The sequence below is a fragment of the Salmo salar genome, chromosome 09 (genome assembly GCF_965601325.2).
Source record: "Salmo salar chromosome 09, fSalSal1, whole genome shotgun sequence".
Taxonomy (NCBI): Eukaryota; Metazoa; Chordata; class Actinopteri; order Salmoniformes; family Salmonidae; genus Salmo; species Salmo salar.
This window is the reverse complement of record NC_138299.1, coordinates 148,714,772-148,734,569: the sequence shown is the minus strand read 5'-3', so window position 1 is coordinate 148,734,569 and position 19,798 is coordinate 148,714,772. Positions and strand designations below refer to the sequence as shown.

At 42.2% G+C, this 19,798-nt stretch overlaps 1 protein-coding gene across 7 annotated transcripts; it reads right to left on the bottom strand.

Moving 5' to 3' along the window:
* Positions 1–4,004: 4,004 nt before the first annotated feature.
* Positions 4,005–19,487, bottom strand: LOC106613141 (amyloid beta precursor protein binding family B member 1). Of its 7 annotated transcripts, none has more exons than XM_082956424.1 (16): positions 19,149–19,486; positions 17,853–18,479; positions 17,504–17,712; positions 15,766–15,825; positions 15,302–15,378; positions 15,091–15,151; positions 14,764–14,910; positions 14,240–14,367; positions 11,059–11,173; positions 9,533–9,617; positions 9,348–9,443; positions 7,906–8,021; positions 7,617–7,793; positions 5,859–5,992; positions 5,487–5,526; positions 4,005–5,342 (listed from the first exon to the last, which is right to left on the bottom strand). In XM_082956424.1, exons 2-15 carry the CDS (start codon positions 18,460–18,462, stop codon positions 5,493–5,495), a joined length of 2,049 nt encoding a protein of 682 aa, XP_082812550.1. In that variant the 5' UTR covers positions 18,463–18,479; positions 19,149–19,486; the 3' UTR covers positions 4,005–5,342; positions 5,487–5,492. The 7 variants fall into 7 exon arrangements, with proteins under 7 accessions (XP_082812550.1, XP_082812552.1, XP_082812554.1 ...); XM_082956426.1 differs by having other exon boundaries at positions 5,487–5,523; XM_082956428.1 differs by having other exon boundaries at positions 4,005–5,526; positions 9,363–9,443; positions 19,149–19,487.
* Between the last annotated feature and the right edge of the window lie 311 nt (positions 19,488–19,798).

The following is a 19,798-nucleotide window of genomic DNA, read 5'->3' as shown; positions in this document are numbered from 1 at the left end:
CAAGGGGTGTTCCCGGGATCCTGTTGTATTTAGAAACGTATCAGACACCGTTTTGAGAGTGTTGCCTTCAAACTAATTAGATGTGTAATTTCTATGAACTATAATCCCTGACCATAACAGACTGACAGTGCTCTCGGAACAGGTTTGATATGGGAATAGGAATTGGTCTGTCATCTTAGTTTAACGATGGAACATTCCAGGGACACAGTGGAACACTAAAGAACAATTAACCGCCATCCACTCATAGACATGAGTTCCTGTTCCCAGAAGTAATTACTCTGCAATAGACTGACCAGTTTTAATACAGAAGAGGTGAAGGAGGTGAGGGAGAGAATAATATTTTCGTCTGGAAACAAAAGGGCGATGTCTGTTGTGAAAGACTTGCGACAGGTTCAGAGGCTGTGTGTGCATACTGGTAGTGGAAAGTAAATGACTATTCATGCATTCTACAGTCACTGTTGTTCACAGCTCATATATATACGCTGTGTCTGAGGCAATACAAGCTGGGTTTTAAGGTAAGAGGCATAGAAATCTAAATCAGAGGGCACATAGATGTCAATTTGTGGCGTGTTTTTCCCAAAATGGATCTTGATTTTCTTCCCCATCTCCACACTTTTCCTCTGACAAAGGATTCAAGGATACATCAATAAGGAGAATTACAGTGCATGCTATGGAGATTTATTACGTGTCCAGAAAGCATATGCTGTCATTTTGATTCATTCATGTCTATAATGAACACACTGATTGAAGAAAACATTCAGCCTCCATATTAGCGACAACAAATTAAAGTCAGCTTCCTGCAAAGCAGAAGAAAACCAAGGGGGATGTTGATAGTAGGGAAATAATACCTCTACTTAATGGTATGTCACACCCACTAAACTGAATGCCAGAGAGGGTTCAGGAATATGCCCTTTGAACCTTTCACTCAATGCACATGGGACAGGAAACAAAAGACCAAAACCACCAGAGGAACCTTCCACTAATAGGACAAGACACATGCATTTGCATATATTCCTTCATGAACATCCCCAAAATCAAACTGAATCAATCAACCATTTTCAGTCACATTGCATTTTATGTGCTCTGAATATTTGTGACAAAAAAATCAACCAATGTTATGGGACACATGACAAAGGAAATGTTGACATAAACCCATCAGCCCTGAAGAGAACATTTTAGAGAAAAACTCTGCCATTATATGTAGCCTACATTTATCTTGATTATGTATAGTGCTACCTCAAAATACTAAAAAGCTTTTGACACATAGAATGTCAGAAGATAGAAGTTACATTTTCATTTTGCCATGAAAGGGTAGAAATGTAAACAAAACATCTGAAAGCCAACATCAATACGCCCACATGATGAATTCCTACAAAGCAACAGCTTCTTGTCTATCCCTTTTTCCATCTCTCCAGTACATCCTAGTGTTCTACCTCAGCAGGAGAGAGGCTGCCTGGCGCAGTCCATCCTTTGTTACCTTCCCTCTCTTTCTCTCTCTCCCTCCTGACTCTGTGAAGTTGATCCACCTCTGTGTTGTGCAAATTCCTCTCCTGTGGTTGTGATTGATTCACTGTGACCTGACTGACACTCAGAGCCCAACAGCGTCTTTCCTGACCACCAGAAACTACAGACCTTCAAAAAAAGAGGAAAAACAAAAGTAACCTTCTTAATAAACGCACATTTCCACCGGAAAGCCTCTCAGGGATTTGAGAATCCTCATTCAGTGAAGTGTATATATTCACACCATGAGAACCAAGAGTAGGATGTATCCTACAGGGATTTTGATCATCTCTGTCAGACCTTGATACCAGGTTTAAGATGAAGCTGCTGTTCACTTCCTTTATCCACAATGTTCTACTGTAGATGTGTGATTAGATTAAAGTGCCCAGCAGTGAAGATATGAGCCCACTCCACGGCTCTGAGAGGAGAAGCAATGTTCCACAAGACTACACATTCATTACTCAAAATGAATCTCCATTACACAAATGCTGTATGCATAATTATAAAAATAATTATAATTGTGATTATTTCTCCGTGAGCCGAACTTCTTTAAATTGTGATTGACACAGTGTGAAAGACTACCACAGGCACATGTGAATAAGTAAATCTAGTCAGACACTCACATACACGTGGAATAGCCATCAGAAATGTGTTTCAGCGTGATGGCAAACAGAATAAAGACACACAACAATGGGATTTAAGCATGGACGGTGAAAAACACCACCGCACATTCACAATCATATGGAACAACATGATTACATTTGGGGATATAGGAAAATCAAGAGACAGAAATTATATTTTGTTGCTTTTGAAGAGCACATTTTCATGTAAGGATTTATGCAAAATAAATATTATTTTCTAACATAGTACTTAATAATAACCAAGATCAAATCTTTAGCATGTTGTTTGAGCATACAGATGTATAGGCTAAAATAACCTAAAATTAATCAAACTACATCGGAAACATGAGGGACGAGGGAACACAAGCAAAACCCCAAACACACAACCAATCCACAGCGTAAATGGGGCGGGGAGCTGGCCAATCCCTTAAAAAGGACCCAATTACCACCAAGCCCTTGATGTGTCCCACAGCAGTGCAGTCCCGCTGGCAGGGAATAGGAGAGATATCCTCGTACCGACTGAGAGTCCATTATCCGTCTGGGACTGAACCACTTGATGTGCACCTTTCATCCCCAAAATCATCTCCCATGGAAACAATAACCAGCCTATATACAGTATCCTTTCATCCTCAAAATCATCTCCCATGGAAACAATAACCAGCCTATATACAGTATCCTTTCATCCTCAAAATCATCTCCCATGGAAACAATAACCAGCCTATATACAGTATCCTTTCATCCTCAAAATCATCTCCCATGGAAACAATAACCAGCCTATATACAGTATCCTTTCAACCTCAAAATCATCTCCCATGGAAACAATAACCAGCCTATATACAGTATCCTTTCATCCCCAAAATCATCTCCCATGGAAACAATAACCAGCCTATATACAGTATCCTTTCATCCCCAAAATCATCTCCCATGGAAACAATAACCAGCCTATATACAGTATCCTTTCAACCTCAAAATCATCTCCCATGGAAACAATAACCAGCCTATATACAGTATCCTTTCAACCTCAAAATCATCTCCCATGGAAACAATAACCAGCCTATATACAGTATCCTTTCATCCCCAAAATCATCTCCCATGGAAACAATAACCAGCCTATATACAGTATCCTTTCATCCTCAAAATCATCTCCCATGGAAACAATAACCAGCCTATATACAGCCTCCGTCCCTGGGCATTTTGAACACATCAGGAGGGGGCAGCATACAGTCATGAATAAACAGATGACATGGGGTGACCTCTGCATGTTATTCATGCATGGTAATTGCACCCACAGAGAATGATAGAGGCCTTTATTGGCCAAAAGGCTGTATAAGCATAGGCAGCGCCATTGAGGGCTTCCACAATTTTAATGTAGTCTACTGGGTGGGACTTCCAACTTCATTAACCAATCCATCCTGGTGACCTGTTGGAGTCATGTCCAACTGAGACATAAGCAGGGATCAGCCAATCGTGAAGAAAATGGACTACTTCAAAATGGAGATAGCATGGTCAGCGCCCTTGAGGCTGTCACAGAAGCTATAATGGCACAGATAGAATGAGTCCTCTATCTATCGCTATTCTTGCGCCTCTCACAATACATACGGTAAAACCAGTGTCAGCAGGTTTCATACATATGAAAAGGCTGCCTGGCTTCTCTTCCATTTTAATGGGATTGCAAAGAATTGTCAGATAAAAACCATTGATTGAAAATTTAGGATTTCTGTGGTTCTACCACCGGTTACGAAAGGAGACATAATTTACAGACAGATCTAATCTAATAAACTGCTCTTTGGAATACAATCTCTCCAATCCACATGGCTTCAGTCAGTCACATCACACCAAAACCATGCAAATTGTGCAAAGAAATATGCAACACCAAACATAAGATATGTTGACATTTATTTATTGTGCAGGGACTTTTATATACAGATACATTTTATACACCTAATTTACATACATTGTGAAATAAATGAATAAGCTAGTGTTCCAACACTCATCTTGTTTTTAATGTTGACCTTGGAAGTACTAACATAACAGAATTAGAAAAAGGAGCACAATGATAAGTGAGCGGTGACAAAAGGTACACTATAGTATTATACAATACAATCTAGTCTAATTTCAGATAGTGTTTCTATATTTTACAAGTTTTATTTTGTTATAGGTCAAATAACTATTGCACTAAATACTTCTGACAAACACAATTCATTCATTTTTTAAAACATAAAAACCACAACTATTCTCAGACTTGTGTTCTCTAATACAATCAATAATCAATAATGAGCAACTGCTCCTCAGTAGTGTCCATGACAGTGTATACAAACAATAGATCACATTACTTAAGTGTCCAGGGCCAAACAGAGCAAAAAGTGGAAGAACAGAATCCTAAAAGCACTGGAGTCATCCTCTCTATGTTATCCCTGTCCCAGGGCAGTGACTAAGGGAGACATACTGACCTGCTCTCAGCTACTCAGTGGAAAGGGCCTGACAGTGACAACTAATCTACTACTAGCTAGCTTATATATTGATAGACACTGATACAGGCTAGTGACATGTCTTACAAACACTTAACAGGTACAGAATTCAGCCCTCTTTACCATGAAGTAGCACACGTCTAGTATGTTACAATAACTAAGAGTTCAGCACTAAACCGCTGCAGGCAGATATGACCCTGGTTATTCCTCTAAGCTATTAAAACATGCAGTGTGTGATGAGGTGGTTAAAAGCTGGGGTTGACTAACAGATGGACAACCGAGGCCTTGAGATGCTGTATTTTATAGGTCACTTTTTCATGACCAGAAGTCTATTTTCACCATTGGCTCTTTTTGTTGGCCAAGCACTAGTCAGATATAGCCAGGCCCCTACGTTAAACAACCCACAGCAGTGTGTGCTGCTATATAAGCCTATGGAAGCCATTCTACCAACACCACATACAGGAAAGTCTGATTATTGCACACAAGCACTGAACTTGCAAATGTTCATGAAAATGTATGGGAAACAACTCCAGTATACCCTGAAATCAGTGGTAGTTCACTACGACGTGGCACATGAATCTACACTTATTTAACGGAAGACTACAAAACACTCTACTTGGGCTCTCGGATGGCTAGTGTCAAGAAGCTCATTTGGGCTGGAGTAGAAAGGCTGAGGAGTGTACAGGGTATTGACATGGTAGAAAACAAACATCAGGAGACTACTATACCAGGTTCCCGACAGTGATTTCATGACCTTTAGACACCAGTAGAAAAAGAGGTGTTACTGTTTGGAGGAGCATGGCCCCATGACTCAACCATAATTGCACTGAGGAAGAAATTAGATGTATTTCTGTGTGGAATCGTCCTAACCTCCTACTGTGAAGAAACATGTACTTACATCCCATCATACGAACACTTCCTGCCAGACATGGTTTCTGCTAAAACACAAAAATAGTGACAAACAGATGAAATCCCAGCAACAGAACAAACAATGGGTTGTTGTCAGAGCTCATTCAGTTTGAGTACAAAGCTAAAGGAGAGTTGTACAGTAGAAGTATAGAAAAACACACTTTGCAATCACTAGTAAGTAAGCATTTCCTCAGTTACATAAAACGCCATACACTAATGACAAGACATTCTCTAAGGAAGGCCAAAAAGAGTGCAAGTCCGATAGGAAAGGGAGAATGAGAGTGAGAGAGGAGTAAGCTGGAGCTGCTGTGATGGGTTAGTGTTGGTGGGGAGGAGATCTCAGGGGGACTGGGACCCTGACCTGTACTGCTTGAAGCTTCCCAGCAGACTCTGGACCCCGATCCTGACCCGGCGGGCCACGGAGTCAGCAGGGGGAGTGGGCAGGCAGGAGCCCAGGCTGGGAGGCCTCGCGTCCAGACACTTCTGGTAGCGCAGCTGTGGACAGTACACAGACATACAACAAGACTCCATCAGTAAAGACACTAAAACACATCAATACTATTCAAGGAAACATTGACAGGCATTCATGAAATGTTCTATATTATAGACAACATATCATCCTCCAGGCAGTCTCTCTAGACCACTTGTTAACCTTTTGGGGCTAGGGGGCAGTATTTTCACGGCTGGATAAAAAAACGTACCCGATTTAATCTGGTTACTAATCCTACCCAGTAACTAGAATATGCATATACTTATTATATATGGATAGAAAACACCCTAAAGTTTCTAAAACTGTTTGAATGGTGTCTGTGAGTATAACAGAACTCATTTGGCAGGCAAAACCCTGAGACATTTTCTGACAGGAAGTGGATACCTGATGTGTTGAATTACCTTTAAGCCAATGCCATTGAAACACACATGGGCTGATTAATGTTTTGGCACTTCCTATTGCTTCCACTAGATGTCACCAGCCTTTACAAAGTGTTTTGAATCTTCTACTATGAGATCTGACCGAACAAGAGCCTTGGAACGGTGATGGCCGATTAGACTCTGGCGCGCGAGGTCATGTTGGGTACCCTCGTTCCAAAACGTTTTAAAAGAGAATGCATTCGTCCACCTTGAATATTATTCATGTTCTGGTTAAAAAAGGCACTAATGATTTATGCTATACAACGTTTGACATGTTTGAACGAACGTAAATATATTTTTTCCCCTCGTTCATGAAGTGAAGTCCGGCGGGCTTAGATCATGTGCTAACAACACAGAGCTTTTTGGACATAAATGATGAGCTTTTTTGAACAAAACTACATTCGTTATGGACCTGGGATTCCTGGAAGTGACATCTGATGAAGAGAATCAAAGGTAATGGATTATTTACATAGTATTTTCGATTTTAGATCTCTCCAACATGGCCGTTTGTCTGTATCGCAAAGCGTATTTTTCTGGGCGCAGTGCTCAGATTATTGCAAAGTGTGATTTCCCAGTAAGGTTATTTTTAAATCTGGCAAGTCGATTGTGTTCAAGAGATGTAAATCTATAATTCTTTAAATGACAATATAATATTTTACCAATGTTTTCTAATTATTTAATTTGTGGTGCTGACTTGACTGCCGGTTATTGAAGGGAAACGATTTCCTGAACATCAACGCCATAGTAAAACGCTGTTTTTGGATATAAATATGAACTTGATAGAACTAAAAATGCATGCATTGTCTAACATAATGTCCTAGGAGTGTCATCTGATGGAGATTGTAAAAGGTTAGTGCATCATTTTAGCTGGTTTTATGGTTTTGGTGACGCCTGTCTTTGAATTGACAAAACATTACACACAGCTATTGTCAATGTACTCTCCTAACATAATCTAACTTTATGCTTTCGCCGTAAAACCTTTTTGAAATCGGACAACGTGGTTAGATTAAGGAGATGTTTATCTTTCAAAGGGTGTAAGATAGTTGTATGTTTGAAAAATTTGAATTTTGACATTTATTTGGTTTCAAATTTGCCGCTCTTGAAATGCACCTGCTGTTGATAGGGTGCACCACGGGTGGCACGCTAGCGTCCCACATAGCCCCAAGAGGTTAATCCATAATGGAGTCCACTGTCCAGTCTGGTGACCCACCATGCAGGCGGCCTGCACCGCCTCACTCAGGCTGGCAGCGTTGGGCTCACACCAGAACATGTGACAGATGAAGTCCCCGGGGCCCTCGACCATGATGAAGGCAAAGGTGTGGACGTCCTTCCCCACACCCATGAAAGACAGGAACCGCACCCGGCACTCTGACAAAACCGCCTCAGTCTGGGGAAGACAAGGGGACACATCACGGTCAGGAGAGAGCCATACTGACATGACTCCTACTAACGGTCAGTGTAACGGAGATGACGGTGTGGATGGGTTAGTTAGTAACTACCTCTCTGGTGAGGATGGTGAGAGTGGCAGGGGCCACGTTGACCGAGACGGGGGTCCAATCCTGCTTCCTTGTGCTGTTCATTGCAGCCGCCAAAGCATCATTGATTGTTTCCACACCTAGGAGACGAGAACGTTCTACTGTTAACGGTATCCTCAAGGTAAACTGCATGGGAGGAGCCATCTAGCCATGTATGCAGTGACGCAAAATACAGTCCCACACAGAGCACTGCCAGATGTTTTACTGCACAGATAGACATGACCAAAAGTATGTGGACACCTGCTCATCAAACATCTTATTCCAAAATTATGGACATTAATATGAAGTTGGTGCCCCTTTGCTGCTATAACAGCCTCCACTCTTCTGGGAAGGCTTTCCACTAGATGTTGGAACATTACTACGGGGACTTGCTTCCATCAGGCCTGGCTCGCAGTCAGCGTTCCAATTCATCCCAAAGATGTTCAATGGGGTTGAGGTCAGGGCTCTGTGCAGGCCAGCTAAGTTCTTCCACACTGATCTCGACAAACCATTTCTGTATGGACCTCGCTTTGTGCACGGGTCATTGTCATGTTGAAACAGGGAAGGGCCTTCCCCAAACTGTTGCCACAAAGTTGGAAGCACAGAATCGTCTAGAATGTCATTGTATGCGGTAGCATTAAGATTTCTCTTCACTGGAACTAAGGGGCCTAACCCAAAACATGAAAAACTGCCCCATACCATTATTCCTTCTCCACCCAACTTTACAGGTGGCACTATGCATTGGGGCAGGTAGCGTTCCCCTTGCATTCGCTAAACCCAGATTCGTCCGTCAGACTGCCAGATGGTGAAGAGCGATTACTCATTCTAGAGAACACGTTTCCACTGCTCCAGAGTCCAATGGCAGCGAGCTTTACACCACTCCAGCCGACGTTTGGCGATCTTAGGATGGTGTGCGGCAGCTCGGCCATGAAAACCCATTTCATTAAGCTCCCGACTAACAGTTACTGCGCTGACGTTGCTTCCAGAGGCAGTTTGGAACTCAGTAGTGAGTGTTGCAACAAAGGACAGATGATTTTTACACGCTTTAGCACTTGGCAGCCATGTTCTGTGAGCTTGTGTGGCCTACCACGTCGCGATTGAGCCGTTGTTGCTCCTAGACGTTTCCACTTCAAAATAAAAGCACTTAAAGCTGACCGGGGCAGCTCTAGCAGGGCAGAAATTTGACAAACTGACTTGTTGGAAAGGTGGCATCCTATGACGGTGCCACGTTGAAAGTCACTGAGTTCTTCAGTAAGGCCATTCTACTGCCAATATTTGTCTATGGAGATTTCATGGCTGTGTGCTCGATTATATACTCCTATCAGCAACGGGTGTAGCTGGAATCCATACATTTGAAGGGGTGTCCACATACTTTTGTACATATAGTGTATTTACCTAACTACTAAGTAAATAAAAGATTTTCTTACCCATGCGTCCCTTACCTACAGGCTTGGACACAGGTACGTTACCAAGGTAATACACAAGGAAACGTTGGAAATTCTCATTTTTTGGAACGGGAAACTCTGCAGAGGAAGAAGGTGTGCAGGGAGTTAGTGTCTAGTGTTGTACGTCTGTTATAAAATTAACTCTATAACCCTATCACAGGGGTTACCTTGAGCAGGAATCTCCATGGGTTTGCACTGGTCATAATTGTACCTGCTCAGAAATGGCTTGGACAGCTTCCTTTCTGTCATTATCTGAATGTGTGTGTGTGTGGGGGGGGGAGGGGAGAGGGAGAGAGACATGTTCAAGTCATCGTGAAATTAGTCATTCCACAGCAAATAGTATATTAGACACACCTACTCATTCCAGGGTTTTTCTATATTTTTACATCCTGGAATAATAGTGAAGACATCAAAACTATGAAATAACACATACGGAATCATGTAGTAACCAAAAAGTGTTAAATCAAAATAGATGTTATATTTGAGATTCTTCGAATGGCCACCCTTTGCCTTGATGACAGCTGTGCACACTCTTGGCATTCTCTCAACCAGCTTCATAAGGTAGTCACCTGGAATGCATTTCAATTAACAGGTGTGCCTTGTTCAAAGTTAATTTGTGGAATTTCTTTCCTTCTTAATGCGTTTGAGACAATCAGTTGTGTTGTGATTAGGTAGGACTATCTTCCGTATACCACCCCTATCTGGTAAAAGACCAAGTCCATATTATGGCAAGAAAAGCTCAAATAAGCAAAGAGAAACAGTCCATTACTTTAAGACATGAAGGAAGCAAAACACAGTCCCACACAGAGCACTGCCAGATGTTTTACTGCACAGTTTCTTCAAATGCAGTTGCAAAAACCATCAAGCGCTATGGTGAAACTCGCTCTCATTAGGACCGCCACAGGAAAGGAAGACCCAGAGTCACCTCTGCTGCAGAGGATAAGTTCATTAGAGTTACCAGCCTCAGAAATTGCAGCCCAAATAAATGCTTCACAGAGTTCAAATAACAGACATCTCAACATCAAGTGTTCAGAGGAGACTGCGTGAATCAGGCCTTCATGGTCGAATTGCTGCAAAGAAACCACTACTAAAGAACACCAATCAGAAGAAGAGACTTGCTTGGGCCAAGAAACACGAGCAATGGACATTAGACCGGTGGAAATCTGTCCTTTGTTCTGGAATCCAAATTGGAGATTTTTGGTTCCAACCGCCATGTCTTTGAGACGCAATGACCCAACATACCTCCAGGCTGTGTAAGGGCTATTTTACCAAGAAGGGGAGTGATGGAGTGCTGCATCAGATGACCTGGCCTCCACAATCACCTGACCTCAACCCAATTGAGAAGGTTTGGGATGAGTCGGACCGCAGAGTGAAGGGAAAGAAGCCAACAAGTGCTCAGCATATGTGGGAACTCCTTCAAGACTGTTGAAAAAGCATTCCAGGTGAAGCTGGTTGAGAGAAAGCCAAGAGTGTGCAAAGCTGTTATCAAGGCAAAGGGTGGCTATTTGAAGAATGTCAAATATATTTTGATTTTTTAAACACTTTTTTAGTTATTACAGTTATTACATGATAGTTTTGATGTCTTCACTATTATTTTACAATGTAGAAAGTAGTAAAAATAAAGAAAAACCCTTGAATGAGTAGGTGGTTCTAAAACTTTGGACCAGTAGTGTATGTGACATAGAAGTATCACCCTGGAACACATCTCATGCAGACTGGTGGCGATGTTCTTGGCAGGTGAGTCACAGCGAAACACGTGACACTTGAGGACCTGGGTCAGGTTGTCTCGCGCTACATAAGCAAAGTCTCTGTTGTAACAAACACAGAAAAGTACACCATTTACATACTGGTACATGAACCAAATGCATTTCTCTAAATTGAATGATAGCAACAGACAAGAAAAACTTTTAAAAAAACTACAATTATTGCAATGAATCATGTTAGATATGACAACACAATCAATTAAACTATATGTAGGAGAAACACCATGGGACATGAGAGCATAAAGACCAAAGAGAAATGTGTACAATACCTTTCCCTGTATAGGGCAGCAAAATGCAGCATGAAAATAAATAATGATCAGTTAAATCACAGTTATTACAAAAACACTAGTCGAAAATGAAAATCTGATATTAAGTGAATGCCAATGCCTTGAAAGTAAATGTAATTGCAATACCATGGACAACCCACCAGAGGGCAGTAGTGTCTCAGGGTTGCAGTATTTGAGCATGCCATTGGACTAATAGGCTGCATTTACAAAAGCGGCCCCTATTCACACCTGTTTTGAACTAATTGGTCTTTTGACTAATCAGCTCAGCTCTAAAAAGATCTGATGTGATTGGTCAAAAGACCAATTAGTGGAAAAAAGATGAGAACTTGGCTGTCTGTGTACATGCAGCCTTAAATGACTCAGTTTTTAATGGGCAAATACATGGAAAACAGGCCCACATCCAGAGGTCTAGGATGGGAAAACTCGACCCTAAGGCATGAACATTAACATGTTTTAGTAATACTTAAAGTGGCAATATATAACGTATTTGGTGGATTCAATCAAATTCACATAGAAAAGAGTTATAGATCTCATTCGGATTGAAAGCAAGTCTAAGAAGCAGCAGATCTATTGTATTTGCTAAATTTCTATGCTTCCTGTGCTTCGTTTTTGCATCTTTTACTTTCGGTTTTGTACCCCAGTTTCAAACAGCTGAAAACACAATACTTTTAGTTATGGAAAATATATTTCACTGCGGTTTAGATGGTACAATGATTCTCTACACCAGTGGTTCCCAAACGTTTTATAGTCCCGTACCCCTTCAAACATTCAACCTCCAGCTGCGTACCCCTCTAGCACCAGGGTCAGTGCACTCTTAAATGTTGTTTTTTGCCATCATTGTAAGCCTGCCACACACACACACACACACACACACACTATACGACACATTATTAAACATAAGAATGAGTGAGAGTTTTTGTCACAACCCGGCTCGTGGGAAGTGACAAAGAGCTCTTATAGGACCAGGGCACAAACAAAATAATAATCAATAATTTTGCTCTTTATTTAGCCATCTTACATATAAAGTCTTATTTGTGCATTAAAAATGGTGAATAACTCATCACAGGTTAATGAGAATGGTGTGCTTGAAAGGATGCACATAACTCTGCAATGTTGGGTTGTATTGGAGAGAGTCTGTCTGAAATCATTTTCCACACACAGTCTGTGCCTGTATTTAGTTTTCATGCTATTGAGGGCCGAGAATCCACTCTCACATAGGTACGTGGTTACAGAGGGCATCAGTGTCTTAACAGCACAATTTGCCAAGGCAAGAAACTCTGAGCGCAGCCTTATCCAGAAATCTGGCAGTGGCTTCTGATTAAATTACATTTTCACAGAACCGCTTGTTTCAATGAGGCTCTCTTGTTCAGATATCGGTAAGTGGACTGGAGGCAGGGCATGAAGGGGATAATGAATCCAGTAGTTTGTGTCATCCGTTTCAGGAAAGTACCTGAGTAATTGCGCACCCAACTCACTCAGGTGCTTCGCTGTATCACATTTGACATTGTCTGGTAAGCTTGAGTTCATATGATTTTTTGTGTGCAAATAATGATGGAAAGACCTGTGTGATGTCTTTGCTAATGCAGATAGAGAAGAGCTCCAACTTCTTAATCAAAGCCTCAATTTTGTCCCTCACATTGAATATTGTTGCGGAGAGTCCCTGTAAACCTAGATTCAGATCATTCAGACGAGGAAAAACATCACCCAGACAGGCCAGTCATGTGAGAAACTCGTCGTCATGCAAGCGGTCAGACAAGTGAAAATTATGGTCAGTAAAGAAAACTTTAAGCTCACCTCTCAATTCTATTTTTTTTCTCAATACTTTGCCCCTTGATAACCAGCGCACTTCTGTATGGTTTAAAAGCGTTACATGGTCGCTGCCCATATCATTGTATAGCGCAGAAAATACACGAGAGTTCAGGGGCCTTGCTTTAACAAAGTGAACCATTTTCACTGTAGTGTCCAAAACGTCTTTCAAGCTGTCAGGCATTCCCTTGGCAGCAAGAGCCTCTCGGTGGATGCTGCAGTGGACCCAAGTGGCGTCGGGAGCAACTGCTTGCATGCGCGTTACCACTCCACTATGTCTCCCTGTCATGTCTTTTGCGCCTTCAGTACAGATACTAACATGAGCAGCAGCTACGTTTGGCTACATACGGACCGTTAGTGGAAATTCTGCGAGAGAATAACAGTTAATGTGATTGGATGTTAATTATTTGACTAGGCTACCTGTATTTGACATTGTGTTATTTCGCTCAACACTAGATGGTTTACTTTTATTTTTGCCAGTGAAACGAGGCTACTCAGGCAAGATAAAAACCTCACCCAAATGTATAACCCCGTTGGAAAATATAAATGGACCATTTGAAAATATGAAAAAAATTAAATAAAGATATATCTTTAAAAAAAATGCGAATCACACTTTTATTTGGTGTACCCCGACGGCATTACAATACCTGCTCTACACTATACTTGCTTGTTATGTCACAAACTGAAATTAGGCAAACTATTCGAATTTTAGCAACAATGAGCCATTTCTGAATCTTTAAGAAAATGGAACAAATTACCAGCTATTATGTAATTCCCAGTGCCTAATATATCTTAATTAGGTGTGGATGGTCATGAAGTAATAGTAAGGTGACTGCTAAGACTAGACAGACAATTAACTAATAAAAAGCGCTAAATAAACACTATATAAAATAGTATAATTTCTAGAGTTAAAACAGCATTTTCTGTTCCTGTAAAAGTAGCTACACCACTTAACTGACTGCCACAGTAGTGCAGATGTGGTGCCAAACAGCGTCTGATTGTTCTAGTGGACACTGACCTGCCGTTGTCTCGGCCCACGCCCCACACGCGGATGCTGGCGATGGGTTGGGAGTGCAGCAGAGTCTGTCCCAGTGGGTCGATCAGATTCATAGTGTCATTCTGCAGGACCATCAGCATGTCCTTACCCTGGTAACACAACACAAACATATCACTATCCTCCTGAAGCACCACCATGCACAGCAAATTGAATGGCATAGCGATCAATCAAATTACATTTCAATGTACCCATCTGTGCTACAACTAATAATACTCTAGCAAACAACTGTTAGACTTGATCCTGGTTTAGATGAAGAGACATTCCCAAGCAGTGGTCCATATGGACGACTATAATTACTCTGATATTCAACATTATTCAACACAGAGCAGCTGCAGGGAATGTGAGAGGTAATTGCTTCAGTTGCTGGATAAAAAAAGACAAAGGTAAACAGAGGGTCTCGCCCAGACATCAACCCACTAGGCTCTTCCCCCAGACAGGAAGAGCCCACCCCAGTCCCTTCCTGTAGTCCTGCTCCTTAGACTAACCTCTCCCCAAATGCCAGCAGTGTCGTGGAGGTTGTGTTTGTGGTAGGACAGCTGTCTGATGCAGTTGTTGACAGCCACGCTGCTCTTTCCCGGTGCCATGTCCTCTTCAGACATCTCCACCCAGCCCAGAGAGCGCACAGCAAAATACTGCCATAGCAATAGAGGCCGGAGAGAACACAGGACGGGCCAGAGAGAGGGAAAGAGCGACAAACGCAGTCCAATTAGGAAAGGGAAGAGCAGTTGTACGTTAACAGGGAAGGGACAGACAGATGACTAGTCTTCCTGCCTCAGCGTTTTAGTGAGAGTAAATGTGAATTTCAAATTTACCTTAGCCTCCAGGTCAGTGCCATGGGGATCAAGTTTCTCTTCTTCCTCGGATTGGGAACAGCTACAAGACAGTTAAAAGACAGTTAGCAGTCCGTTATCATTTGAGAAAGAACGAGAGAGAGAGAGAGAGAGAGAGAGAGGGAGGGTTTAAGAGACTGTTTTGGCTGAGAATGAGATGGCTTATCACATAACTTACTACCACATGACTTACTTGAGGTTGATGGATGCATAGCGCAGGGTTGCCCCTTCAAATTCCTTCAGGCTCTGGTCAGATGCCACCTCTCCCTCCTGCAATCACCAAGACGACAATGAATTAGTCAATTCATCAACACCAAGTTGATCAAAATCCTAATGTGCTGCCTTCTAAACTGTTTCTAAAACTGAAATATTGAGGGTTGAAGCTATGAAATGTCAAGTGCTTCTGCTTCCATGTCAACTATTTCCCACATAATAATGATTTATCCGCAGAGTCTGTTGGGAGGGTTTACATTGAGTATGTTTCAAATTATGTTTTCCAATTAATAATCGGAGACATAAAAAACACTTTCTCCATACACATGAAAATAATGATTCTCTTTTCACTGTGTTGTCAGTGTTAAAGGATATCCTGAATGTGAGGCCTTGGTCATGTCCTGATTCTCATTCGTACTTACTAATATTCATGCTGTCCCTTACCTTCCACAGCTCTCCATCACTAGTCCCTTCATCTGGGTTAGAGAGGTGGCCCCATGTTTCCTAGTAGAGTCAGACAAAAACATGACATTTTTTCTCCAAATATTCTAAATTGGCAGAGCATATATCAAGTCTTCTCAGAACATATACAGTACATTTGGAAAGTATTCAGACCCCTTGACTTTTCCAAATTTTGTTTCGTTACAGCCTTATTCTAAAATTGATTAAATTAATTTGTTTCTTTATCAATCTACACACAATACCCCATAAGACATTTTAGCTAATTTATACAAAATAGAAAACAGAAATACCTTATTTACATAAGTATTCAGGCCCTTCGCTATGATACTCGAAATTGAGCTCAGATCTATCCTGTTTTCATCGATCATCCTTGAGATGTTTCTACAACTTGCTTGGAGTCCACCTGTGGTGAATTCAATTCATTGGACATGATTTGGAAAGGCACACACCTGTATATATATAAGGTCCCACAGTTGACAGTGCATGTCAGAGCAAAAACCAAGCCATGAGGTCGAAGGAATTGTCCATATAGCTCCGAGACAGGATTGTGTTGAGGCACAGATCTGGGGAAGGGTACCAAAACATGTCTGCAGCATTGATGGTCCCCAAAAGCACAGTGGCCTCCATCATTCTTAAAACAGAAGAAGTCTGGAACCACCAAGAATCTTTCCAGAGCTGGCCGCCCAGCCAAACTGAGTAATCGGGGGAGAAGGGCCTTGGTCAGTGAGGTGAACAAGAAACCGATGGTCACTGACAGAGCTCCAAAGTTCCTCTCTGGAGATGGAACACCTTCCAGAAGGACAACCATCTCTGCAGCACTCCACCAATGAGGCCTTTATGGTAAAGCGGCCAGACGGAAGCCACTCCTCAGTAAAAAGGCACATGACAGCCCGCTTGGAGTTTGCCAAAAGGCACCTAAAGGTCCCTCAGACCATGAGAAACAAGAGTTCTCTGGTCTGATGAAACCAAGATTGAACTCTTTGGCTTGAATACCAAGCATCACATCTGGAGGAAACCTGGCACCATCCCTACTGTGAAGCATGGTGGTAGCAGCATCATGCTGTGGGGATGTTTTTCAGCGCCAGAGACTGGAAGACTAGTCAGGTTTGAGGGAAATATGAACTGAGCAAAGTACTGAGAGATCCTTGATGAAAACCTGCTTCAGAGCGCTCAGGACCTCAAACATGTGCGAAGGTTCACCTTCCAACAGGACAATGACTAAGCACACAACCAAGACAATGCAGGAGGGGCTTGGGGACAAGTCTCTGAATATCCTTGAGTGGCCCAGCCAGAGACCGGACTTGAACCCGATCGAACATCTCTGGAGACCTGAAAATAGCTGTGCAGCGACACTCCCCATCCAACCTGACAGAGCTTGAGAGGATCTGCAGAGATGAATGGGAGAAACTCCCCAAATACAAGTGTGCCAAGCTTGGAGCGGCATACTCAAGACGACTCAAGGCTGTAATCGCTGCCAAAGGTGCTTCAACAAAGTACTGAGTAAAAGGTCTGAAAACTTATGTAAATGTTATCAGTTTTTTTATGTATGCATTTGCAAAAAATAATGTTAAAATATTTTTGTTTTGTCATTATGGGGTATTATGTGTAGGTTGAGGAAAATGTAACGTAACAAAATTTGGAAAAAGTCAAGGGGTCTGAATGTTTCCCGAAAGCACCGTATGTCACAAATCATCCCTAAGTCCTATGGGTTAGATCTCACCTCTGGCTCTTCCTCACAGGGTGTTGTCTCCAGGGACATACTGGAGGACATCATGGAGTCTCCCACCTTGTCCAGAGGGGAGGGGGGCTCCCACTGAGTAGTGCCAGTTGGGATGTGCCAGTAATAGGTACCTGAGGTGTCTCGAACCCGCATCCACCCAGAGGGTAGGTCTGTGTCTGCCTCAAAGGCCTCCGAGTCCCAGAAGGACTCTGTGTGGAGAGAAGGGGAGGGTTAGAATGAGGAGTCTTAACGTCACTTGCAACCTGAGAAGCACTTGTTATGTTAGACAATAATCATTATTGTTACAACAAAACAGTCACACAACTGATTTCAACAAACACGCCCTTACCTTTGTTTTCATTTGGAGGGCTTTCAACAGTGCTTTCCTGAGACAGTGCTGACCAGTTGGTTTCTTCATCACTTGGTGTTCCATTCACATTAGAGAACAGCAGACAGGGATTTCTAGCCACCCCACTTCCCTCTCTTTCAGCCTCCGCATTCCTCTGCTCGGACTCCCTCTCTTCCTCTATAAGACTGCAGGCCTCTTCATCTGCCTCAGATGAATCTTCCTTCTCTTTGTTGTCTTCTTCGCCCTCACCATCTTTATCCTCTGCAGACACCAGGGTGTTGATGAGTAGTGGCTCTTTCAGGATGGTATTGGACTCTTCTTCCTTCAGGCCCAGGGTCTTGGCGGTCTTGGGAGATTTGGTCTGCTCCTCCTCGTTGGTGTTATGAGGGGAGAAGTCCTCCTGGTTCCCATTCTGGTCCTGGTCCTGATGTTTCTCAGCTACTTTCCTCAGTTGGTTCTTGCCCTCCTTGACCCACTTAGCATTGTTGCCGTCTGTGGATTCTTGGTCACTCCAAAGGCCGCTGTCATTCAATTTGTTTTTCAGCACTTCATCTTGATGTTGGTTGTTGGCTACATGATAAGATACGTCATCATCATCATGGCCACCCATGGTACTATACAGCAGCTCTGAAGGGAATCGAGGAGGGTATGGTTAGAGAGAAAATGGATAGCTAAGATATGCCTTTGCCCATCTGATCACTCGAATGTTTAGTTACGAGTCAGTTTGAGACAAGTGACCTGGCTGGCTAGCCAACTGTTTGACATTGTAACGTTAACGTTAGTAAGTTAACAAGGTAAAGGTAATGTTAGCAAGCTAGCTCGCTACCCGGCCTAACTAGCGTTGACTCATTAAAGCGAAATTTAAAAAAAATAGCTAGCTAGTAAGCTAGGTAGCTAACGTTCGCTAATGTTAACTGCGCCATTAGCTAGCTACATTGAGATATGACACATCGCTACGCTAGCTAACTTACTGGCTAATATTAGTTGGCTAGGCCTCTAGCTATCTCACTAGTTACTAATTTAGCAAGCAATCAATAACAATGTAAATGACATGATAATATCAAGAGCTAGATACTGCATTATTGCTAATTTAACATACCAGCTGTGGTTTAAGCTAACGTTAAATCAACTAAAAGGTAAGCTAGGAGGCTTCGTTAGCCTCCTTGCTAGCTAGGTGACCATCTGAAATAACAGGCATCATCCGCCATCAACCCATAATAATATGGCCATAATTGGTACACGAGCACAAAGAACAGCAATTCAACATGTGCACCATTAGCTACCAAATCTACTTACTTCTGCTGTATGTGTCCTTCGATAAAAAAAATATATTCTCGTTATTGTTACATATTTACACAATCATTTATGAAGGCGTAGATGGGTCGTTTATCTGGATTCCCAGCAGATGCTGATGCTGCGGTGTTGTGCAGAGTTGTGACAGACGATTTGGTGTTGGGGGGGGGGGTGTTGCCTCGTACGTATGGATCTCTGACTCAACCAGATTAGGATTATTATGAATTTTTAAATGTCATTTGACCTTTATTTAACTAGCCAAGTCTGTTAAGAACAAATTCGTATTTACAATGACTTCCAAGCCCGGACGACGCTGGGCCAATTGTGCGCTGCCCTAATAACACTCCCAATCACGACCGGATGTGAAACAGCCTGGATTCGAACCAGGGACTGTAGTGACGCCTCTTGCACTGAGATACAGTGCCTTAGACCGCTTCGCCACTCGGGTGCTATGATCGCTGATCGGAGTTTACAGAATGCATTATCAAAAGAGATTTAAATATGTATTTTAGTACTAAATCAATGACATAGTAGACCTAATAAAAAGTCATGTTGGACAGAACACTAGTAAATGCTGGTAATTCTGCAATAAACACTTCGCTTGTCTGCACCAAGCTGCATGAATGAACCTCCACTATCACTCACCAGATTGA

Coding starts and splice junctions, on each gene's coding strand:
- LOC106613141 (XM_014215110.3), bottom strand. CDS start 18,462: ATGGGTGGCCATGATGATGATGACGTATCTTATCATGTAGCCAACAAC. Junction 15,152..15,301: donor TATGCATCCATCAACCTCAA/GTAAGTCATGTG, acceptor ACTGTCTTGTAG/CTGTTCCCAATCCGAGGAAG. Junction 5,993..7,616: donor CGGTGCAGGCCGCCTGCATG/GTGGGTCACCAG, acceptor TACTGTCCACAG/CTGCGCTACCAGAAGTGTCT.